Source organism: Misgurnus anguillicaudatus, chromosome 16 (assembly GCF_027580225.2).
Source record: "Misgurnus anguillicaudatus chromosome 16, ASM2758022v2, whole genome shotgun sequence".
Taxonomy (NCBI): domain Eukaryota; kingdom Metazoa; phylum Chordata; class Actinopteri; order Cypriniformes; family Cobitidae; genus Misgurnus; species Misgurnus anguillicaudatus.
In genome coordinates, this window is record NC_073352.2 from 20,211,685 (window position 1) to 20,238,009 (window position 26,325).

Consider the following 26,325-nt stretch of genomic DNA (forward strand, 5'->3'; position numbering starts at 1 on the left):
GACCCCTGATGGTCAAAATAGTGTAAAGCAGATCTGGCCAAACATTTTACACTTTTTCTTACAAAATAATAGCAAGATTTTTATTAAAATATGTTAAAAAAATTATTTAACTTAATTAAGACATAGTTAAAAGTGTATTATGTGTTTTTAGTTTTATTTAGGGCAAACAAATCATTAAAACTAACTACCCTTTTAATTATGCACATTTTTGTCATTAAATCTGTCTATAAACAATAAATAGACAAAATGGCAGCGTTATTAGTCAGAAGGATAAATGTTTTATGAACTTTTATAATAAAAGTGACCCGAGTTCACCGAAACATATTAGACACTGGTCATGTGATCAACTCCCCCTAGTGGTGAACCATCGGATTTTCGAAACGTTTCGAAACAGTTATGACGTAATGAAGCATCGTTTGCTAAAATCACGTGACTTTGGCCAGTTTGAAACACGCTCCGAACCACTGATTCGAAACAAAAGATTCGTAAATGTTTCGAAGCCTCACTAGTTTTCAGTGTGTGTATCAGTTCTTTTTGAACATTTCCATCTCAATTTAAGAACACCATGATAATATTGATAACCGTGATAACTTTGGTCACTATAATCATGATATGAAATTTTCTAACCGTCCCATCCCTACTACACAATCAAGGGGAAGACTGCTGACTTGACAGTTGTTCAAAAGACAATCATTGACAACTTGCACAAGTAGCGCAAGACACAAAACGTCATTGCAAAAGAGGCTGGCTGTTCACAGAGCTCTGTGTCCAAGCACATAATAGACAGGTGAAGGGAAGGAAAAGATGTGGTAGAATAAAAGGGTACAAGCAATAGGGATAACCGCACCCTGGAGAGGATTGTGAAGCAAAACCCATTCAAAAATGTGGGGGAGATTCACAAAGAGTGGACTGCAGCTGGAATCGGTGCTTCAAGAACAACTACGCACAGACGTTGAAAAGGGTTTCAACTGTCGCATTCCTTCTGTCAAGCCACTCTTGAACAACAGACAGCGTCTCGCCTGGGCTTAAGACAAAAAGGACTGGACTGCTGCTGAGTGGTCCAAAGTGATCTTCTCTGATTAAAGTAAATTTGGCATTTCCTTTGGAAATCAGGGTCCCAGAGTCTGGAGGTAGAGAGGAGAGGCACACAATCTACTTGCTTAAGTTCCAGTGAATAGTTTCCACAGTCAGTGATGGTTTTGGGTTGCCATGTCATCTGCTGGTGTTGGTCCACTGTGTTTTCTGAGGTCCAAGGTATGCCAGGAAGTTTTAGAGCACTTCATACTTCCTGCTGCTGACCAACTTTATGGAGATTTCATTTTCCAACAGGACTTGGCACCTGGACACAGTGCCAAAGCTACCATTACCTGGTTTAAGGACCATGGCATCCCTGTTCTTAATTGGCCAGCAAACTCGCCTGACCTTAACCTCATAGAAAATCTATGGGGTATTGTGAAGAGAAAGATGCGATATGCCAGACCCAACAATGCAGAAGAGCTAAAGGACACTATCAGAGCAACCTGGGCTCTCATTAGAGTATTGAATGCTGTACACGTCCAACTGCTTTTTTGACACTTTGCCTATGTTTAGCATGAGGAAACAACGCTATAAGTGTGTTAATAAGTCAGAATGCTTGTAATACCCCCCCCCCCCCCTTTAATATAATATACAAGTTTTACTTTTTGAATGGAATTAGTGAAATACATCAACTTTTTGATGATATTCTAATTATATGACCAGCACCTGTACGTCACTCCCGAGGTTTGCTTTTATTGCAATTCAGCAAAAACTGGACTGGAGCAGCAAATTTGGAGTTGTCTCTTTTTCCAAAACTATATTTTTTCAAATTCATATATTTTCTTCCCACAATCAATGTCAAATATTAAAACATCTAGTATCAGAATTTGTTCTAGCATCAAATTTAAAGCATCTAGACCATTACCAGACCATTGTTTTTATAAATGGCTATTCACCCATGCCATCGCCACCATACTTTTATTCTTAACTAAAAATCATAATAGTTCATATCTGAAAACTTGTGTCTTACTAACTTCCTCTCTTATGACATTCTTTCTGCCACATCAAGTTAAGGCTAATTCATATTTATACGTGTGACCACATGCGTAAATTATTTTACGATTTGCCTTTGCCCCTGTGACGTTGGGGTTAGGGGTGGGGTTTGGTTATTGTTTTTTATGATGATTATACGTTTTTGCACAATTAACTTTGAACGAATTCATACAAATTAGCCAACTCGTATAATATGTACGAATTCTTGTGAGATCAGGCTGGCTACAACCTTTGACTGTTCTAAAAGAAACTAACTTCAATTAAGCCCTTTAGCTCACTTTTTGTTTGTATATTCAAGCATACTTGCAATCTCACTCTAGAAGTCTGTGTGCTGTACTTGTTTTCTGAACTTGCTTTCTTACCTGTACAGAGAACACTGTGGTCTACTGAATCAATTGTGGTTCCTTAAATCAATACAACTACTGTGTCCAGAGCTGAAATAAACCTAACTGCTGGAGATCCTTAGAGGGACCTTGATGAAGTTAATGAAGGCTTGCAAGTAGCATTGACCCAGACACCAGTACATGTAATATCTCATGGGACGATTATGAAACCACAGATAGGTAATCTTTGTTTTGGTGCATGGGAAAATAAAAGCCAAGGCCACAGGCATATCAAAACCCCATTTAATAACTGCAGTGGTTTACTACCAAACCAGAATTAAAACCCATGTTACAATCCCGGGTTACAGTGTTGCTTTAGATAGTTTACCTTTAGCCCACTGCTACAGTGCACCTGCACATAAAGGCCCATTCACACTGATCCAACAAACACAAACAAACACCTCTGTTGGAGTCTTTTGGGTCAGTGTGAAACCCCTGTTGGCAGTTGTTTGATCAAAGTAAATGTGATATTAAATGTTTATAAAAGTACATTTAAAGGGATGTGAACTTTGTCAGTTATATTTGGGATTATTGTCCTATTATTGTCCATGTAAAATGTTACTTCGGCTTTTTGGAAACTTCTCCCATGTGATGGGCATAGTGAGAGCTTGTGTGTGCGTATGTGTGGGCATGTGTTATTTTGTTATCTTATTATTTTTATTAATATGTTTTTTTTTTCTTTGTATTATGATTGTATCGACTGCCAAGTATACTTCGCTTGTATCTACTTTATTGTTCTGCTGTTCTATGTTGTTTGGTCATGATCCAGAGGACCCACATGAAAACGAGGTGTTGCATCTCATGTGGTTGATCCTCTAGTAAATGTTAAATAAATAAATAACTTACTTTGATAATTACTTATTACTAATCACTGTGTAAATCCTATTTAAATGATACAAAGATAGCTCGAAAAAATCATATAAAAGTACCTAAAGTATTCTGGTCACAATTTTAAGCTCTAATATTAACTATTAAAGGATTAGTCCATTTTCTCAAAAGAAAAATCCAGACAATTCACCCACCACCATGTCATCCAAAATGTTGATGTCTTTCTTTGTTCACTCGAGATGAAATTATGTTTTTTTAGGAAAACATTGGAGGATTTTTCTAATTTTAATGGACTTTAATAGAGCCCAACATTTAATACTTAACTCAACACTTAACAGTCTCCCTCAATGGAGTTTCAAAGGACCACAAACAATCCCAAACGAGGCACAAGGGTCTTATCTAGCAAAACGATTGTCATTTTTGACAATAAAAATAACAAATATACACCTTTAAAGCACAACTTCTCGTCTAGATCCGGTCGTGATGCGCTAGCGCGACCCGACGCAATACGTCATCACGTCAAGAGGTCACAGAGGACGAACGCGAAACTCCGCCCCAGTGTTTACATGTGTTGAGAAAGAGGACCGTTCCTACATTGTTGTATGTCAACTGATACTAATTAATGTCTTTGTGGCATTGTTTACAATGGTCCGCAAACGTGCGTTTTATATAAGTAACACGTGACCTCCCTACGTCACTACGCATTTACGTTAGGTCGCGCTGGACTGGACCTAGACGAAAAGTTGTGGTTTAAAAGTACATATTTTTTATTTTTCTTGTCAAAAATGACAATCGTTTCGCTATAAGACCCTTATGCCTCGTTTGGGATTGTTTATAGTCCTTTGAAACTGCGTTGAAAAAAAACTGTTAAGTGTTGAGTTAAGTATTGAATGTTGGGCTCTATTAAAGTCCACCAAAATGAGAAAAATCCTGCAATGTTTTCCCCAAAAAAACACAATTTCTTCTCGACTGAACAAAGAAAGACATCAACATCCTGGATGACATGGTGGTGAGTAAATTATCTGGATTTTTCTTTTAAGAAAATGGACTAATCCTTTAACTACTTTTGCCTCAATATACTCCTAATTACTGCTTATTAGTACTTAGTAAAGTAGTTGTTAAGTTTTAGTATTGGTAGGAATTGGGTAGGATTAATGATGTAGAAAAAGGTTTTGCAGAATCAGGCATAAATATGTGCTTTTTAAAGTGCACCTTCATTGCTAAAAAACAACATTATTTTGTGTATTTGATACAATACAATGTGTTTGCATGTTTTATTGTTTAAAAAACACATTATTTTCCACATATCCCAGATTTTTGTAGCTCCAGATTTCACTCGTCTTAAAATGCACAGATTTTGTCCAAAGCTAATCGATTTGATAAGCGCTGTGTCCCTGATTGGCCAACTAATCTGTATGTTGTGAGTGACCTGAATATCTCTGACGTCAGCCGGAAATGTGATGCTCCTTACCATGTTTGAAAGATTTGCTCACACAGGAGTTAACTTACAGGCCGAAGCAGGAGGAATTATGATGTAAGTCTTGTCTACAAAACCAATCCCAGGAATTAAACAGTTGCCTACAATCCATGTGTTTGTTGTAGTCAAAGAAAAGAGATGGATACAATAGTGTCATCGTTTACTTTTACCATGCCTCAGTGGTAAATAAGCAATTCAGGTGACAACTAGCCCACCCAATTTATTGTCAATGTTGGCTATATAATCAATTATTTCACAAAATAAAAGAGATGGTACCTTCTCAACATCTTGTAATATAACGAAAACCATCGGTTTATGAATGTATGCCAAAGGTCACAACGATTTAAGATGACGACAATACAGAAGGATGCATCAACTCTGGGGCATTAGGACCTGCGCGCTTCTCCTTCCACACAGGAGACAGAGAGGAGGGCGTATGCCGGTGGCGCGGGCTGACATTGAGATCAGCTTAACGAGTGTGCTGCTGGGCTGGGAAGAGCGATGCGAGAGCAAGGCTGGAGCTGAGTCTGCCATAGAAACGAGACATCCGTGCATTTCAACTCATTCAGTCGAGAAAGCAAGGCTCTGTAAGCGTTTAAAGTAGCCTACATCATGTCGGTGCTTGCGCTGCAAGAGTATGAATTCGAGAGGCAGTTCAATGAAGATGAAGCCATTCGATGGATGCAAGAGAACTGGTACAGTATCTCTAATGCATTATATAATAAGCAGGATCATGATGTACGATCATATAAAGCTTTTCCATCATCATACAGACGATGATATTAAATGTTATAGTCTAGGACGTAGTGTACAGTACTGCTTTGCAGTGGTTGAGTAGCGTATTAAACAGTCTAGCCATGCATTAACCGGATGCTGTTTGTAAATTGTCAGGGACTAGCCTACGTGCGATTTATACCTAACGTGTTTTCCACAACTAAGACTAAAACAATTCAATATACATCGATGCGGTTATTTTGAAGATCTCAAATGATATGAATGTGTGAGAATGCGTTTAAGGCGTCACTGCTTTCTGATCAGATTCAGCCTGTTCAAGGTGATGCTCTGTCTCTGTCTTTTGATAAGCGTGTGCTTTATGTCCTAGGAAAAGTGAAACCTTAAATGTTTTAAAACCACACACAGACGTTTATTTAAAAATACAAGGGTTCCGTTTTAAACATAAGACTGACTGTTTCTAATAGGTGGTTATCTTCTCATGATGAGTATTAGCCTGAACTCCACCTAGCCGGCTTACACAGGTATCCATATGAAATGAAACTCAGTTTTTAGATTTTTAAGGGACATAAAAAAATAAAGCGCTATGCGGCGGCCAAACACTATTGTGTATGTTCTTTATAAAGCCAATCTATATGGAGATGTATACGCTTTATCCTATAATTTGGTATAAATTATCAGTATAATTACCAGTTTGGCTCGTTTCCCCGCTAGAAACACACCTGACACATTGTAGCATCGACACGAGCACTCTCGTGTATCAATTTCACGCTTTTGTAATATTGTAGCGCGTGCAGAGATGCAGGAGTGAGGCTGCTGTAGAATTCATTTCATTGCAGCTGACCAATGGGAGCCGGCTGTTAATGTCTGCTGACAGACATCTGGCCAATCACGTTTCAGCAACACTGTGCCGACTTCCCAGGGTTGCTTGCAACACATTTATCACCTTGTTTCCTCCTGTGTGGAAACCATCGATGTTTGTCTTGCCACCAACATATGATTGCGATACATTTTCTTGGTTTTGTTTCTTTAAAATTTTAATGTAGTAGGAAATAGAGGCCTATATGAAACCTTTATTTGCTGTTTGTAAACGATTTACAATCCATTTAAAGACTAAGCTCCATATTTATAACATAAAATAGACACAAACGCATACATTGGCATCTAACACTTAGGGTCAACCCGTCAGCTCATTAAATTATGCAGCATAAATCATTCAAATCAAACCACACTGACTGATAAAACCATGCCTCACATTTAGTTAACACACATCCGTTACAACTTTTGTGGTTTCATAATAGTTCCTAGTTGTCACATAAACACTTTGGAATATGCTACTAGTCCTTTGCTGTAATCTATTCGGGGGTTTTGTATCTGTGTGTTTATATTATCTTTATTTTTTATTTATGTTGTCGTGGCAGGAACTCTTTTGTTCTCCTTGTGGACTTGTGACTTGTTTAAACTTTAAATAACATACATCCTGATCAAAATGTTTTACTTTTGTGTTCATAATGCAGTTTTGCAGTGCAATACAGCCAGACTTGCTTTTATACTATTGACACACACTTGCGGAGGCCCTCCGCACAAGTTTTATTATCACGACACCTGTCATAATCTGTCAACCAATGAATGAACAAAAAACATAAAATCTTATTTGAGTTTTCAAGCTAAAATGGATTAACCAAGCAACTTCGAATGTGGTTTTCAGGCTTGTACAAATCAAATTTCATGCAAATTTCTTTTTTTTTAACTAGCTAAACAGATTTTACGCATAAGGAGATTTGAGTTGGACATAATAACACATGCCATATAACACATCAAGACACATTGCCACTATATTTCTAATCACAATACAGACACAAAGCAGCTCTGCATCAATACAAAGTCTCTTCTCTCAATAAGCTAAGATGTGATGATAAAAAAAACTCAATACAGATACAGCAAGGGCTCTCGTTTGCACTTAACATAATTCACCTTGAGAATTGAAATATGATTTGAAACAAATTACAGCTGTTGAATTTTAGGGAATCCTTAAAGTGGTAAGCAGTTGAGTTAGCATGCCTTACTGGTTGTGTGCTTTCTGCTTTGACATAGACCGCATGCAGCATGACATCTGCCCCTTATCTAAGTTTTAAGAAGAAAGTGTTTAAGCATAGAAAGGACATGGTTGTAATACTGTAGTTATCAGGTGAATGTATGAACCAATCAGACTTTTCAAACAGATTGAATATTTAGAACTTTTCAGAGTTTGCAATAACTTTTACATTACAGAGAATATTCTTATTAAACAAGCACAAGAAATTTGCTTCAGGGAACTCAATGCTATTACAGAGGTATTTAATGCATTAAAAATTCACAGAATGTTTGACTTAAACAAATACTACTGCATTACAGTCAAAGTCAGTGCTCATATTCATTTGTATGTGACAAATTTATGTTCAAATGCACATCTTCTTGAAGGCAAATGATAGCAAATGCTTTAATAAAACATTGATCAGTGTGTATGGAAAGTATTTAGTTTGTTATCTTAAATGAAGTACTTCATTCTGTATCTCACTCACTATTCTCATCGATAGCTGTAAAAGTACAGGCAGATAAAAATACACCTGTAATTATACATAATTTAACTTATGTATATAGTCACCCAAAAATGAAAAGGTTGTTCTAATGTACATGACACACTTTCTTAGATGGAACACAAAAGGAGATGTTATGCATAATGTTGAAACTCACATTCTCACTTTCAGTGTATGGAGATAAGAACAGTGTGAACATTTTAGATGAAATCAACATCGTTTTGTAACAAAATGAGAATGAGTGCACTGGACAGAATTTTCACATTTTTTGGTGAACCCTCAAATATTTACAGTGCTGAGTCACACCACTCTGTTGGGACATACTGGCATTTATTTATTATCTTAGTCATTTTTATGAACAAGTTTTTCTGGTGGAGTGCATTAGGCCCATTCCCTTTCAGAGTTTTTATTAATCATCTTTCTGATCTTTATTTTTGCAAAATACTTTTTAGCAGCATAGCCATACCCAACATGCAATGTGTGGAAGGGTTGACAGGAAAGAGTTAGCCACAGGGTAATTTAGGTGTCAGCAGGTCATTCTCTAATCTGCGTGTATTTTTATCCTTGCTTCATTGTAAGTTTCTTTAACAAGCTCTATCTTATTGTAAGATAGTCTGTCTCTTAAAATAAGAGACCAGCAGACAGAAGCCACTAAGACACTAGATAAGCAGGGCCAAATAGAAGTCGACCAAAACCTGCCATGAATTGCCAAGCTTGCATAACAGGTGAACTACCTTCATGCATAAACCCCGTGATGAGACTGGCACTGATGTCCCATGCAAGAAATTGTGTCCAAATAGTGTCCAAACACATCTACACTCTAAAAATGGCTGGGTTATTTTTGACCCATAATGGATAAATATTGGACAGAACACATGCTGGGTTAAAAATGACCCCATGCTGGGTTAAAAATGACCCAATGTTGGGTTGATGTTATGCAACCATGGATCAATTTTAACCCAGCTGTGTGTTCTGTCCAATATTTACCCATTATGTGTCAAAAATAACCCAGCCATTTTTAGGGTGTAGGCTAAAACACTCTAATTTAAATTTTGTGAGGGGAAAATTAAATAGACGTCTAGCCATAACCCAAAAATAAATTAAATGAAATTAAATAAACAAAACCGCACACCTTGTAATTACTGTTGACTTTGCTTACATGATGGAATATCATATATCTCACAACATGTTCCATAATTAAATTCAAGTTTATTTTGGCTAGAAGTGGGTTACTCATAGCCAGACTTTATCTGGTCTATAGTAGTGATAGACCGATATATTGCAGAGACCGATATTTGGAATTTTTTTCTTCTGCACAGGCGATAATGTTTTTAATTTTTTTTAATCGGCCAGTAAATTTCTCAATTACTTAAATTTGTTGTTTGTAATGGAAAGACACTCAGTGTCACTCAATGTAAAGCAAAAGTTTGACTGACAGTAAAATTACCAATCATTATTCACTTTTTAACATGACGTTATGATGTGTCACAAACACAACACACTGGTTCAACACACTTATTCAAACAGTACCATAAGATGTCAGATTCACATTAGTTATGTCTTTTTTACATAATTAATAATTTCCATAATACGTTTTAAGTACTTTAAAATGGTATAACTATAAATGTTATGCATAACAAATGTTTATGTAGCTTCACCAATTTTCAGTTTACATTTGTGTTATATCAGCCATACAACTTTCTTAATATTGTTATCGGCCATTTAAAAAAAAACATGTTGGTCGACAACTAGTCTAGACAGTGTAATGATGGCTACTGCTTGCTGGGGACAGTCACTGTGTTACATGACATTGAGATATGTGTCAAAATATGCTGACACTCTCCTTGCCAGATTATCTTTATAAATGAGATTTCCTAGAAGTGCAGATCACGAGGGCATTTTAAATTTGACCTCTAGAAGAACAGTTACATTGCTTTTTTCCAATGTGAGTAACCTTGAAGAAAAGATTGCATTTGATTTAGAGACTGCAGTAAAAAAGTACCTCTGGCTAAAGCCCTGTTCACGCATGGTCTCACATTATTACATCAGCATTTTGGTCAATTAGCTAAAGCCGTGCATGCATGTAGAACATAACAATAATGATTATACTATAGATAATTGACCAATTTACATATTGAGATCTGTGTGAAAATCATTATAGGATTCTTTTGCTTGTACCGCAATTTACACTATTCCAGCATTTTGCTGTGTCTGGTTAAAAATCACTGAATCTAGCAGAATAGATTCTGCTATCGTCATTAGTCTAAAACTGCCATCAGTCTGCAGATTCGGTTTATTTAACTGCTTTAAAATACCTTGGAAGCACTTCTAGTGCGCAAACACAGCTTTGGCCAGATGTGATCCATTGCAGGTAGCTTCATCATTTGTCATTGTCCGCTACAGGTTTGATGTACTCAGCTGAAAAAAATGAGAGCGTAGTCAAAAAAATGCAGGTTTTGCAATTTATAGACCTACTTTGCGTTGATGTGAGAACTGAATCTGTTTGGTTCCTATATTTGTTGTTTAGGACAATTTCATATCACAATTATTTTTAATCATTTTTGGCTGGCAAACTCAGGGAGCTCTACTTTCTAACATGGTAACAGGGCAGCAAGGCATGAATGAAAACTGCCCTCACAATAACACTTGTCCTGACATGGCACTAATAAAAAACGTGTTGACATTGTTTTGTCCTTTACTCCAGCACAGCTCAGTAGCCCATTTGTACATCTCATCTTAAATTAAATAACATTGCTGGATGCTTGCACATTGTATCTTGTGAAATAAATAAATGACATGCAAACAGATGTTTGTAACAAAACCTTGAAAGCCATTTTCTCAAGTGTAAGCATCTTGTTAGCTGCCACTGCGAGAAAATGTTTCTGTTAGAACTCAGTCAGCGTAATAACCCCAATAGTGAATTTAGTCTTCAAATAAAACTGATAGATCGGCCCTATAAAATGTGCACGTACTGCCGCAGCCTCCATTTCTACACAATGAACAATGCACAATGACAATTCAAGGTTGGAGGGGGCCGTACGCATAGAATGAACCTCACAACCTACACCATTCTTCACACGATGCCTGTAGAGGTCATGCATAAATAAACAGTACACAAGCTTAGATGCTGCCTAATTCATTAAGTTAATTCTATTGAGTGAAGTCAAAATATAAAATGACTCGTGTAATTAGAAACCTGCGGATCCTCGGTTGTTATCTCGTCCGCTGAATTTACTGTACTTCTTGGACAAAACAAAGAATATACACACACACACATCATCCAGGAAATGATACTGGCAAGGAGAGACATGCCCTAGTTTTTACTCCCAATGCCAGCTGAATGCTGGCCCATCTGGCTGTCTTCACCATTACAAAAACTGTTGTGATTATGAATCAAAGGTTGTGGGTTAGATGTTGAAACTATACTTTGGTGCTAACTGGAGCCAAAAATGAAATGTAGCAACATCAGTGTAAGCAGTAGTAGCCTACAGACTATTTGGTGCCATCGGATTGACAAGTGACTGCTTTTTTGTGTTTATATGCAACTGTGTGTTTTGGCACGTTATTAGTGTAAATATAGTCATGTAAACGTTAAGTAAATGTAAACATGTCAGATCTGAGCATTCGTCCTTGAAGTGTAAAGGGAGCCAAACAGACATGTCTATTGTGTAATTAATATTAATCACATAACAATATTGACAATAAGAGGCTGGATATCTTTAATAAGCCCTTTACATGAAACATGTACACAATTGGCTGACTGAGAGCACTAAATGACTTATGTATGTAAACAAAGACCAGTAATTTCAGTATTTTTCTTTTGAATTTGGTTACTTTTGTTCCTGGACGATTTATTTTAAGGGTGCACCGATAAATGTACTACGGCTCTTGATCAGTAAGTCGTTATCGATCTGAAATCACTTAGTTTGAGTCGTTGAATTTGAAAAAGCAACACTCGTCAAACCTAATCATGATACATATTGTTTATTTTCTTAAAATTACATGAAAAGGTTTGAAGAACAGCAATATAAATATATCCTTAAACCATTTCCTGGAGCTGTGTGTCACAGCAATAGATATGTATAAAGGCTAGATGTGTTACGGCGGAGTGTCTAACGTCATCACGTGGTGGCCATCTTACCACAGGGTGCTCACTCACTCGTAGCATTGTGTTTTAATGATGCTTGTACTTTTAAACTTGCTCAATTTTCTACGGATTCTCAAATGGTTTGGTTTTTTACAAACGTTATTAATGTGGCTATAATTCTGATGTTTTCACATGTTTCATGAAAATTTTTTTTTTAGTTTAAGTATGCAGTGTCATAGGTACATCTTTGATGTTTATAACAAACCAAGCCTTTGAAAATCGGTAGAAAATTATGCAAGTTATTGCATGCACCATTAAAACACAATGCTATGAGTGAGCGAGCGCCCTGTGGTAAGATGGCCGCCAAATGCACACGTTCCACTCAATTGGCCTGCAGCACAGGCGAGACATCTAGCCTTTATACATATCTATGGTCATAGCTGTGGGTTAGAGCAAGACCGATAAAGGATTTTGAAGGCCGATACCAATGCAAATGTTTGTTGGTTTTAAAATCCGGTATATCGGCCGATATTTTTTATTTTATTTCAGAAACGCGCAACAAAACATTAACAGATTTCCCTTACATTAGTTATTTGTAGTTATTTATGAGTTTTAACTACAATAATATGATAATGCATTTTAAAAAGAAACTTGTTTCTTTTATTGTCTCGTGACCAACTCACCATGAACTCACTTAACCATTGTCCTCTCTGCCTGACTCTGGCTGGATCAGCAGGTTGCAGGATATGTGACACGTTATACACGAGTGTTGCCAACAGGGAGGTTGTAGAGTGCCCTCTGGTGGACAACTATACAACGGCAACACTCATGACATGGTTGAAGGCTGTTTCGTCCGTTTTTTTTAATTTTTTATATTCATTTATCGGCCATTATGAATGCCGATACCGATAGTTGAAAATTAGAAAATGCATAATATCGGCCTGCCGATATATCGGTCGGGCTCTAGCGTGCATAGATATGTATAAAGGCTAGATGTCTTACCCGCGCTGCTGGCCAATTGAGTGGAACGTCCGCATGTGGCGGAATTATAGCCAGGTTAATAACGTTTGTAAGAAACCAAACCGTTTGAAAATCGGTAGAAAATTGAGCAAGTTATGGTCATTTAAAAGTATCTGCACCATTAAAACACAATGCTACGAGTGTGCGAGCTGTCTGAGGTAAGATGGCCGCCAGGCAATGACGTTAGAGACTCCGCTGTAAGACATCTAGCCTTTATACATATATCTATGGCTGCGTGTGTATGGTTCTTTGTCTGCAGCGCATATTGAGTTTCTGCACAAGAGCGCCCTCTGGCTTTTAGATGTAGCGGCATTTCACTGTAATTCATTGAGAAGCATAGCGCATCATCGGCCGATATATATCAATGCACCCCTAGTTTATTTACCTGAATACTTGATTTAAATTACTTAATTTGTATCTTTGTATCATTTTTTCATTTAGTTTCATTTAGTGATGCACCAATAGAGCATTTCTGTGCTGATAGATGTTCAATTATTTTGAATGACATCTGCCGATTAGCTTTTTACCTCTCATTTCAAATTATTATGTTGTGAAAGTGGAAAGTGTACAAACAACAGTGTCATTGTCAGTCACCCAATTCCAAACAATCACATAACATAAGTTCTGATGTTTTTTCCACACCAGGATATAATCTGGCCTGATCATCGGCCTGTTTTCAAACAATTGGCCGATGTCCGATAGTGGGAAAAATATATTATATAGGCCGATATATCAGTACATCCCTAATACCATTTGGTTGAATAATATTGAAGTTTGTGTTAATTGAGATACACTTTAAAGGGACACTCCACTTTTTTTGAAAATGTGCTCATTTTCCAGCTCCCCTAGAGTTAAGCATTTTATTTTTACTTTTTTGGAATCCATTCAGCTGATCTCCAGGTCTGGCGGTACCACTTTTAGCATAGTTTAGCATAATCCATTGAATCTGATAATCAAGGACTTGGCTGCTGTAACATGGCTGCAGGAGGCGCAATGATATTACACAGTGCCCGAAAATAGTCCCCTGCCATTGAAAGTTACTAAGATAACTATTTTCGGCTGCTGCGTAATATCATTGCGCCTCTTGCAACAATGTTACAGCAGCAAAGTCCTTGATTATTACACCAGAATGAGAGTATAGTTCCTAGCCATACCGCCTAGAAAATCACAAACTTTTAATTTTCTGTCGGTCTTACTACACGATGTAACTACAGAAGAGTCAGTTTTAAATAGGAAAAATATCGAAACGCTTTGGTTATTTTTTAGCGCAAAGCCAATGGTCCAATCAGATTCAACGGATTGTGCTAAGCTATGCTAAAAGTGGTAGCGCCAGATCTGAGATTTGCTGAATGGATTCCAAAACTATTAAAAATCAATTGTTTTATCAAATGAGTATATTTTCAAAAAAAGTGGAGTGTCCCTTTAAGGCAATTACGGTAATTGATCGTTCATTTACAGAATGGAGTTTTTCTTTTCACAATCATAAAAGGTTTGATATCATCACAACCTTAAGTTATTAGTAGCCTTAAACATAATTTATGTCTGTATTTCATTAAAATAATATATATATATATATATTAATATGCAACCCTGCCTAAAATCACACTTCAGTCATTTTTATAATTTACTATTTTCTACAAGGACATTCTGTCAAAATATAACTTTGATATCTTTAATTTTGACTGAGTAAGGTCATGTCAAAGATTAAAATTAATGTGAAATCAGTGATTAAAATGAAACTGCTTCTAATCTTATAATTAGATTATGAGACTTTAATCTGAATTTCACAGACAGGGTCATATATACTTGTATTATAGATAATCGGTAAACTCTCCCAGTGAACCAGAACAATATTAGCAATATAAAAGTGCCCTTAAAATTAAATTAGATGGCACTAGATGATTTCAGATATGAGCTAAATACACTTCAGCTCTGCCAGATATTATAAGATCTTAAAAGTGATACAAGCTGTCAGAATAAGCCCAATAATCTGTTTGTGATGAAAAGCTCCAAAAACAGTTTACTTCATTTCATTTTGGCAACAGAGAAGTGATGAGTATAGGCTTTAAGAAATACAATGACATATCCATAAAGTTTGGTGCGTTTGGACGGCACCCCTTCCAGCAGTGAAATGTGCTTGAGCCAAATGGATTATATTGTGAGATCAAGATTTAATATGATGAGACAACAAAATGAAAGATCATTAGTTGTTTTAATCACACAATATAGACAGTAATATGCTAAATGTTATTAGACCACTCTATAATAAGTCTGTTATAATAAAGACTTTGACATCATGCTACATTTCTAGTCTCATATTCTTCTGAATGCATTGGCTAAAGCAGGACACAATGGTTCCAGTTCTAGTAAAATAAATTACCATATGCAAAGTCTTATCATTTGACTATGCAACACAGGGCAAGTGTGTGCCACTTAAAAGTGTGCCAGACTGCTCCATAAAATATGGTTAGAATTAAATTGCACTGCTCAGATGCATATATGCATATACTTTAGATATAGCATCTGCTTAGTGACCACATACATACAGGATATCCTAAAGTTTGTTAGCAGAGGTTACACTAATTTTATTTTCATCTCTCTCCCCAGGAAAAAGTCTTTTCTGTTCGCTGCACTTTATGCTGCGTGTATACTTGGTGGGCGGCATGTAATGAAGCAAAGGGAGAAGTTTGAGTTGAGGAAACCTCTGGTATTATGGTCTTTAACGCTTGCAGTCTTCAGGTAATTATGTGTTTATGTACATAACAAACTCTTTGCCAGCAGAGCCATAGGAGTTTCATGGCACCTGCCAATACCGATTTAGTACGTTGCTGTGGGTGAAGTGACAGAAATAATGAAATATGTAAATTAGCATTATGTAAATCAGATGCCTGGAGCAGAAGGGTAGTACTAACACAGTCAATAAAGGTGTCTCAATTCATGATGCATCAAATATTACAGTTAATGGTAGCACAAAATAGATTCTAAATCTAAAAATATATTTATCATGATCTTTGTTAATTATATCAAACAGATTATGGCTTAATACAGTCTGTTACTGTAGCTCAACTGGTAAAGCGGTTTTACCCAAATTTTATGGGTATTTAATTTCCAGGTAAACACATACTGATAAAATGTACCGATCGAATGCACTGTAAATGTAAGCATCTGCCAAATGCGTAAATGTAAATGCTTCTCAGTCTGGTTCCTGGAAACATTTTAAATGGCTATCGTATCAGACACAGCCAGTGCCGGTCATTTAACAGAGCACGTCCCTTAGGGAGCACCTCCAAGAAAAATGCATAATGTGGCAGGTGTGTATTGGTTTAGGCGGATACCCAAAAAATGTGTTCCTGGAGCAATACAGTACAACACTGATGCATTTGTGCAGTAAATGCTGTGTATTCATGAGCTGTTTCATGTTTTAGCAGATTAATGGTGTTCATTATAGGCTGAAAAACAAGCCACTTCCTCCTTTCAAGTTACTTCATAAAGACCAGCATATATGGTATATAAGAGGCCTGCATATATTTGATTATGTAGCTTGCACCTCTTCATTTCACCTTAACTCATGTTACATCATTACCATCATGTTCTATCTATATAGATCAGCACTAAAGCAACTGTAGAATAGACATGACGTAAACTATGTTGCCTCACATTTCCAGAGTTTATCACATTGATCCGGCCAATTAGAAACCTATAACTGAAACCTGGGTGCCCAACCAAACAATGGCATATAGACTGTCAATCAGCAAACACAGCCAATTAGAAGAAAGCATCTTCATTTATTAGTACTACTGTTATGACTTCTAGATCAAGCTTCAATAGTTAGTATCACAGACTGTTTTAAAAGTGCATTGTATGCAATTTAAATAAATTCTTGTTTCTTCTGTTCCTTCTATTAGTATATTTGGTGCGGTCAGAACTGGAGGCTACATGATGCACATATTGATGACTAAGGGCCTGAAGCAATCTGTCTGCGATCAGAGCTTCTATAATGGACCGGTCAGCAAGTTTTGGGCTTATGCTTTTGTTCTCAGCAAGGCCCCTGAACTAGGTGAGATTGCGTGATATTCTCTTAAAGTTTCTGTTATGGCTATTTGAATGTGTTAGCATGAGCCTAGATATTGAATACCACCAACAGCCAATGTGACATAACATTGATGTCATGATTATACATTCACTAAAGTACTATACCAGAATAGTATTTAATACAGTCATTTATTTGCTATGCATGCATATACACTCACTTAAAGGATTATTAGGAACACCATACTAATATTGTGTTTGACCCCCTTTCACCTTCAGAACTGCCTTAATTCTACATGGCATTGATTCAACAAGGTGCTGAAAGCATGCTTTAAAAATGTTGGCCCATATTGATAGGATAGCATCTTGCAGTTAATGGAGCTATGTGGGATGCACAACCAGGGCACGAAGCTCCCGTTCCACCACATCCCAAAGATGCTCTATTGGGTTGAGATCTGGCGACTAGTACAGTGAACTCATTGTCATGTTCAAGAAACCAATTTAAAATGATTAAATGATTTGTGACATGGTGCATTATCTTGCTGGAAGTAGCCATCAGAGGATGGGTACATGGTGGTCATAAAGGAATGGACATGGTCAGAAACAATGCCCAGGGTAGGCTGTGGCATTTAAACAATTCCTAATTGGCACTAAGGGGCCTAAAGTGTGCCAAGAAAACATCCCCCACACCGTTACACCACCACCAGCCTGCATAGGGTAGGCATGTTGGATCCATGTTCTTATTCTGTTTACGCCAAATTTCGACTCTACCATCTGAATGTCTCAACAGAAATCGAAACTCATCAAACCAGGCAACATTTTTCCAGTCTTCAACTGTCTAATTTTGGTGAGCTCGTGCAAATTGTAGTCTCTTTTTCCTATTTGTAGTGGAGATGAGTGGTACCCGGTGGATACTGGATGTTTTTCCCTTTTCACACCATTCTTTGTAAACCCTAGAAATGGTTGTGCTTGAAAATCCCAGTAACTGAGCAGATTGTGAAATACTCAGACCGGACAATCTCGCACCAACAACCATGCCACACTCAAAATTGCTTAAATCACCTTTCTTTCCCATTCTGACATTCAGTTTGAAGTTCAGGAGATTGTCTTGACCCGGACCACACCCCTAAAAGCAACTGCCATGTGACTGGTTAATTAGATTATTGCATTAATGAGAAATTGAACAGGTGTTCCTAATAATCCTTTAGGTTAGTGTACTTGAGTCATTTTCTGAATGGTGAACATGTTACACTGGAGAGGGCATTTGACGTAAAGTCCCTGTTATGTTTTTAATTTCATTAAGCACAACACAAACTTACGCCTACTGTTTGTTTGCAAAGATAATTTTTTATATCATCTTTAATAATATTGCATTTTGCATTACATATATTGCCGTATTGCATTGCATTTAGTATTGCAATTTACAGTGGCAAGAAAAAGTATGTGAACCCCTACAGTAGGAATTAACTGGTTTTCTACAGTGATTTGCCATAAAATGTGATCTGATCCTCATCTAGGTCACAACAATAAACAAACACAATGTGTGCAAGCTGACAACACACTAAGAATTCTAGTTTCTTGTGTCTTTTTTGAAAACACCCATTAAACATTCACAGTGCTGGGGGAAAATGTAAGTGAACCTATGGATTTAATAGCTTGTTGAACCTCCTTTGACAGCAATTACTTCAAGCGCTTTCACTAGTTCTGAATCAGACCACATCATTCCTGTAGGACATTTTAGCCCTTTTCACACAGAAATTCCGTAAAATACACGTAAAATGCATCCTGGATTTTTCCGGAATAGTTAGAGTTTTTTTTCGTTCACACTGCCAAGATTACACGGCATCTGATGGTCCCGGAAAGACACGTGACATGTTGAAAGTCCCGCCCTCTCTTCCACGCAGCGTCTGAAGTTTGCATATTATATATTATTTCTCTCTTCAGAAACAACTCGCGTGCATTTTTGTTTATGATAACACTACAAAGGAGCACGTGAATGCACAGTTCTATTCTGGTGAATGATCTCAGCTTCAGAGTGGATATTTGACAAGCTCCCTGATTTCTGCTTTGATACAGTTTTCAGACATTTCTCATCGTGATTGTTTATATGCATTTAAAACCCGCATTTTGAGGAGCTGAACAATATATCTCGTTGGGATGACATGCGGGTATTTTCGTTTATTATAGCTCAAATGAGCACGTGACGCGATATTCTTTTATGCTGCTGAATGATCTCCGTTTCAACGCAGTAAGTAACGAGCTAACTTACCTGATATCTGCTTCAGTCAAGTATGCTGACATTTCTCGTTGTGAATGTTGAAAATCCCTCATTTTAAAGAGTTGAACCAACTTCATGTTGCCATGACACGCGCGTCCTCACTATGGCACGTGCGTCATTGTTTATGCGTCTCATATATCATTTTCTGATAACTGCTTCAATCTAGTTTGCAACATTTCTCGTGGTGAATTTTTATATGCATGTTATCTCTCGTTGTAAGGAGCTGAACCATAACTTGTGTTGTGATGATGACGCGTGCGTCCTCACTTCGACACGCCCTTTACGGCATTCTTGTTCACACAGAGGGTTACCCGCGTATCTTACTAGGTCCTCTTTCCATCAACGATCCCAGAAGATTAACGGAACAAGTTTTTGTTCACACAGACGCTTGTCTGGCAATTTTACGGGTATTTTCTGGGACCAGAGGTCTGTGTGAATGGGGTTTTTGTCAAACTTGGGATTTTATTTTCCCCTTGATGATGGCAAATGGTCCAGGCCCTGAGGCAGCAAAGCATGCCCAAATAATAATGTTCCCTCAACCATACTTCACTGTTGGGATGATGCTTACTAGGGGTGTAACGGTTCTCTGTAAAAAAAAAAAAAACGAACCATGCCGTTCACCTTCCTCAGGACGGTGCGTCTCATGTCCTTTACAGTAGAGCTGGTAGGCACGAGTGCAGGTAACACAGAAACAATTTAAACAGCCACTACTACACACAGTGCTAATTCGGACAGGCACATACTGTACAACTATACTAGCAGACGCGCTAAATGTTTTTATTGTCGTTTGTCAAAATAGTTAAGCCATTCAGCTGTAGAGGATGTGGTTTAAAACTATTGAAACACTGGAGAGCACCCCTTCGCTGTATATACTTTAGCAGCAGTTATACATCTATGATGAAACTTGCATCAAAACTAAGAACGAACTCACAAACGCAGAGAACTTGACATTTCGACATTCATGGCAACTGGAAGTTACGTAAGGTGACATCAGATTACATTTTGGATTGTAAAATGGAAAGATCTGCGTAACAAACACAGCAGTGTTTTAATCTGCTCATGTGGTGAAAAAGAGAGTTTGAAATGCACTTTGTTTATGTGAAAGCTCAGATGTTTTTTAAGTGCTAAAAAATGAGTTTGTTACTTTTTGAACATTGCCAGTACCGAAACCATGACCATAAAATCTTGACACGAACCAAACCAAAGGTGTGTGAACGTTACACCCCTAATGCTTACTGTTGGTAAGCTGTGCCCTTTTTGCACCATATTATTTTTCCAGAACAATTCAACTTCTGTAGCACTGCGGTTTGCCAAGGTGGTCTTTTGCAAACTTCAGGCTCACAGCAAGGTTTTTCGGGAGAGCGGCGGGTTCATTCGTGGTATTCTTCCATAGACACTGTGCCTGCCCTTACAGAAAAGTCACATGAATTTCACATGTGAAATGTGTGTTTTTGGAACATTTTTATGTGAATCCTATGTGAATCCCATTTCACATGTGATCACATGTGTTTTTTTACTATGAAATTAATGTGTGTTTTTTCTGTAAGGGTGTCTGTTCAAAGACGTTACTCATGGGTTCTTTTTTACTTCACTGAGTCTTTGCGTTGTGCCTTAGGAGTCATCTTGGCTGTGTGCCCAATTTTAGGAAGGGTAGTTACAGTATTAAACAGTCTCCATTTATAGACAATGTGTGTAGCTGTAGACTGATGGATGTCTAAACATTTTGAGATTGTTTTGTATCCCTTTTCAGCCTTATGGAATGCAACAACTCTTGATCGGATATCTTTAGATAGCTCGTTCTTTCGAGGAATAGTTCACAAGAGCTGATGCTTCTTAAGCCCAGGATACACTGCACAATTATTGGCTGTCCCAGACGAAAGATTGCCATCGTAAAACAATTGTCGAGATTTCTGTGATCGTGGCTCGTCATCGGTGGTCTTATGTCGTACAGTGAGAGAGGTTAAAAGATGGACGTTTTCCCGGTCTTGCGTCCAAAGATAGCCTACAATAGTTTTCTGACAGTGTCAGAAATTCAGCATGATCACCGCACAGTGTGTTTGCTGCTACGACCTGCGTACTGGTATATGTTTACCACGAGTGCATGGTGGTGACGTTGCGCTAACGTGTGACACAGCCGCCGAAGCTTTCATGTCATCATCGTACTGTCTACATGCTTGTCGTACCCGAGTTTAAACGATCCATGTCGCACAGTGTGATAAAGTAATGACCTTATAGGAGGGCAAAAATCTTGCAGTGTATTCCGGCTTTATCTTTGGGTGTGCACCCACTTCTAGGAAGGGTAGCTACAGTATTAAACAGTCTCCATTTATAGGCAATTTGTCTAATTGTAGACTGATGGATGTCTAAACACTTTGAGATTGTTTTGTATCCCTTTTCAGCCTTATGAAGTGCACCAACTCTTGATCGGATATCTTTAGAGAGCTCCTTCTTGCGAGCCATGGTTCATAAGAGCTGATGCTTCTTAAGGGCAGCAATCTTAAAATGTTTAAGTGTCTTTTAATCAATCAAAGTTGCATTAAACCACACATTCAAACTCATTTTATTAATTAGACTCCAGTTTGCCAGCTGCTGGCACAAATTAGCTTTCATTAAAGCAGTTAGTCTATGGCTTCACTTACATTTTCCCCCAGCACTGTGAATGTTTAATGGATGTTTTCGAAAAAGACACAAGAAACTAGAATTATTTGTGTGTTGTCAGCTTATACACATTGTGTCTGTCTATTTTGTGACCTAGACGAGGATCGGATCACATTTTATGGTAAATCACTGTAGAAAAGCAGTTTATTTTTCTTGCCACTCCTAAATATTGCATTTGTAAAAAGCAGGATGTGCCGTTGGACCCTCAGGCCACATTTTATATTCATGCTTTTTGGCTACATCTTTGCACTGTTGTATTGCAAAAGATAAAATCAATTCTTATGTAATATAAATGTAAATATCTTGCCACAGAAATGGTTACTGCCACTGTAACAGAGGTCCCGAATTCTAAAAGCAACAGTAATCCATTAACAGAAAGCTGTAAGCTCTGCAATCCAGCATGCCTCAGTGACAAAGCACTACTGAGAAGTCTCATGTTCATCTGCATGAATATAATTGGTTTTGAAAGCGTAACTAAATTTATTGTAGAACCACTATCCAAGTACGTAGACTCTGGGTTATGCTGCAAGGTTCAATTTTCCGCCTGCTTGGGCCCTTTGTGTTTGCAATGTCCTGGCGGTTAGTAAGCTACCAGTCCATTTGTAAAGAAAGACGGTACTAATAAGACAATGTTATGACTCTTAACATTCATATAGAGTCAGACCAAGCATGATGACGCATGATGACCTGTCAGTGATATATAACAGGGGACACCAACATACACAGACCTTTGACCGCTGAAACACATAAACTCAGACTAATAAATGACATAATGTGTAACTTTAATTGGTTTTTATTGACTATTCTATACTTATTCATTTTTCCAAGCTAATAATGTTTTATGCAAGGTGTTTGTGAAATCTAATTGTATGCTTTGTCTACTGAATACATTGATAAACTTTGCTCTGGTTAGATACTGAAGATATTTAGGAACACTGAATGTAACCTTCACAATATTAATAGCTTTACAATCTTTCTGTTTTTCACCAAACAATTCCTTCACTGGTTTTGTAAGATTTTAAAATTAAAAGTACCATCAAAAGCAAACCTTATACTCCCATTAAAAAAGTATTGTAACCTTTTTCCAGCACAGTGTCCTCATGCCATTTTGTGTTTTATACTTTTAGGAGACACACTGTTCATTGTTCTGCGCAAGCAGAAGCTAATCTTCCTGCACTGGTATCACCACATCACAGTATTGCTGTATTCCTGGTACTCCTACAAAGACATGGTGGCCGGCGGTGGATGGTTCATGACCATGAACTACCTGGTTCATGCCGTTATGTATTCTTACTACGCTCTTAGGGCCTCCGGCTTCAAAATCTCCCGCAAGTTTGCCATGTTCATCACTCTGACGCAGATCACACAGATGGTGATGGGTTGCGTGGTCAACTACCTGGTCTATTCGTGGATGCAACAAGGCCAAGAGTGCCCGTCACACGTGCAGAACATTGTGTGGTCATCTCTCATGTACCTCAGCTACTTTGTGCTCTTCTGTCAGTTCTTCTTCGAAGCCTACATGACCAAAACCAAATCCAACGCAGTCAAGAAAAGCCAATAAAGCATTAATTTATTTAAATAGATAAGTTGGGAAAGAACAGAAAAGTGGACCAATGAGTGAGTCTTTACCGTTAGGGCTTTTAAACTCGCAGTCAAAGTGAAGACAATGAGGGGCTACTTTCAAAGCTTGTGCATACTGTACTACTAACGTATAGAGGTAAACCTCCTCGCCACTAGGGGAGCTCTATTGAGCCGCACTGAAAATCATTAAGATATCAGTTCAAAAAAATCAGTGTTTTTATGTGATGTTTATGTGCCCATTTCTCTGTTTTTAAAAAAAGATGTATAGATGAAAACGGAGGTAAAATAATTTAAAACAGAATTTAGGAGGAGAGGTCGAAATGTAATGAAGGATATTTTGAAGAAAAAAACAATGAATTATAAATTCAGAGGTTATTAAATGGATAAATTGTATGGTTATGTTTGTCTAAACATTAAATGTTAATGTTCCATTTGAATTTTTATTTATTAGATACTAGACTGTGTACGGTAGTTTTATACAAAAGCCATTTCAATGGATGACTGGTCCATGTTGAGCTAAAAACGCCACAGTGTTGTCTGTTCAGCATCGCAGCACCAAAATTCTCTCAGGTCTTCAAGTTTTCCATTTGATGTGCATATCATTTTAGTGCAAAATAGTAGGTAAATGTTTATGCCATTGAAATACACATACACAAGTATATAAAGGGAATAAAGACCAATGAAGGTCATTTAGAGGACATTTGGGTCTAATCAGAACACTAAAGAGCCTTGTGGAATATGAATCATTGCGACTCAGCGGTTGTTCTGATTTCTAACAGGCCTGACCTTCTTCCGATGGCTTAAGGTCCTAACTTCATGTAGTCCATGGACCAACATTGTAGAGTCTAGCTTAACTACAGTAGTCCTGTCTAAAGTCCGGCATATTTACACAAAATGCAACATGTCTATATCCGCTGTAACAAATCTGAATAACCTCTGTCACTGAATGGTATCTGTTGTGCTCTTGTGCATTTGCACTCTATAAATGTAAAACATCTATAGACAATTTTAACAAAGAGCCAAAAGTGCTAAAATAATCATCTGTGTCTGTTTGTCTTTATTCATCTCTATTTCGCTTTCAAATGTTACAATGCTGCTAACCCTGATAGGAACATGCAGCACTGTTTCTGGTAGGCTACATATTTTGCTCATGACTGCAGGTTGTACATCTGAACTGTCAGTCTCGCTGTGAACAAGCTCAGCAGCATGCCAGATGGAAACACTGACATAAGGCATACGCTCAGACGCTGTCCTGGTTTCTAAAGCCATACTAAGCGGCGTGTTTTGATGCGCCTGTCGGGGTGGGGTTGTGAATGTGTGCTCGAGTAAGTGTGACAGAAATGCAGCTGTGAGACATTTCAAGCCTTTAGGTGGAAATGATGGAAATAGACAATCCATCGAAAGCACTTTTAACTTGCCGAAAGCAGAAGTCAGAAATTTTCCATTGGAAACTTGCTGACTTTTGAAATTTCATTAGCCACATGAAGATGATACTTTACAGGTTCTCTATTGTCGGTCTGCCTTACATCAAATCACATGCATATAATAATTATGCTAAAATGGTCTGTCATTAAACCTCTACATTTAAATGTTCTTATAGCTCAATGGGGAGATGACAGTGCGTGCTGGTAACTAATAAAATAATGTAGGGTAGGGGTGAGCGGGGCACAAACTAACGTGGGGTTAATTGTTACATGGCTACTTTACAGTACATATTTATATGTGCCAAGCAATCTGTGCTTTTGGTCTTTTTCTCATACTGGCAGAAAATGAGCTCCTAAAAAATTTGTGAAAGGTTTTGGGTGTTTTGGTTAAGATATTGAACAAAAAGGCATGGAAGTAAATTTAATTTTTGTTTTTTTTTTCAATTTCTGAGTTGGGTGTGTAAGTCACCAAATCCAACCTTATATTATTTTAATCACTGTCTTGCACCAAAAACATAACACCATTTTGAAACATGTCAGCAACTCCTATTAACTGATAGCTGGGATTAAAAAAAATTTACACAGCGGGGTTAGTTGTCACACGGTGTTACAATTAAGCCTCCAGTATACAATGATAATGTAATGGAAACAATGTAAATACTATTCATCAAAATGATAACTGTTAATATAATATCAGGGGAAATAACTCACAAATATGATTTTTTTGTCTTAATTGTGCAGCCCTTTCAAAAAATGTATTTACTGTATATGCATTGATGCTTAATACAAGGATGGTTCAATAAAGGATCATGGATGGATGACTGTGTGGATATATATCTATTATAGGCAGATATATAAACAATATCCACCGTTAGTAGACAGATTTTATTGAATTATTTGTGTTTATACAACATTTTGTAGCAGGTGTTACAACAAACCCTCTGTTATAATGAACCCCACCTATGGGGTAAGTTGTAACGTTTGCACTTCTGGCACTTTCGGTGTAATTGAACGATAACAGCAGGTCCCAAGCAAACTTTATGTGTTCAAGTGTAGATTGTGTAAAAAAATTATTAATCTAACTTAAATATTTTGAATGATAGAGCCAAAGCCAAGAGTTACTATGTGCCCCGCTCTCCCCTACACATTGACTACACTAAAACCTGCTTTAGATAAAAGTGT

At 37.4% G+C, this 26,325-nt stretch overlaps 1 protein-coding gene and 1 long non-coding RNA gene across 4 annotated transcripts in view; one reads left to right on the forward strand and one right to left on the reverse strand.

Moving 5' to 3' along the window:
• The window catches only part of LOC129422210 (uncharacterized), a 176,106-nt gene that overhangs the window by 147,086 nt on the left and 2,695 nt on the right, over positions 1-26,325 (reverse strand). For 2 of the 3 annotated variants that reach the window (XR_012357971.1, XR_008637299.2), the window contains exon 2: positions 10,382-10,484. This is a non-coding gene — a long non-coding RNA (uncharacterized lncRNA). Of the gene's footprint in view, positions 1-6,180; positions 7,615-10,381; positions 10,485-26,325 lie in introns of all 3 variants that reach the window. The other variant, XR_012357972.1, reaches the window with a different exon arrangement.
• Positions 5,184-24,756, forward strand: elovl6 (ELOVL fatty acid elongase 6). The gene is made up of 4 exons (XM_055177986.2): positions 5,184-5,453; positions 15,781-15,912; positions 17,079-17,230; positions 23,266-24,756. Exons 1-4 carry the CDS (start codon positions 5,371-5,373, stop codon positions 23,697-23,699), a joined length of 801 nt encoding a protein of 266 aa, XP_055033961.1. The 5' UTR covers positions 5,184-5,370; the 3' UTR covers positions 23,700-24,756.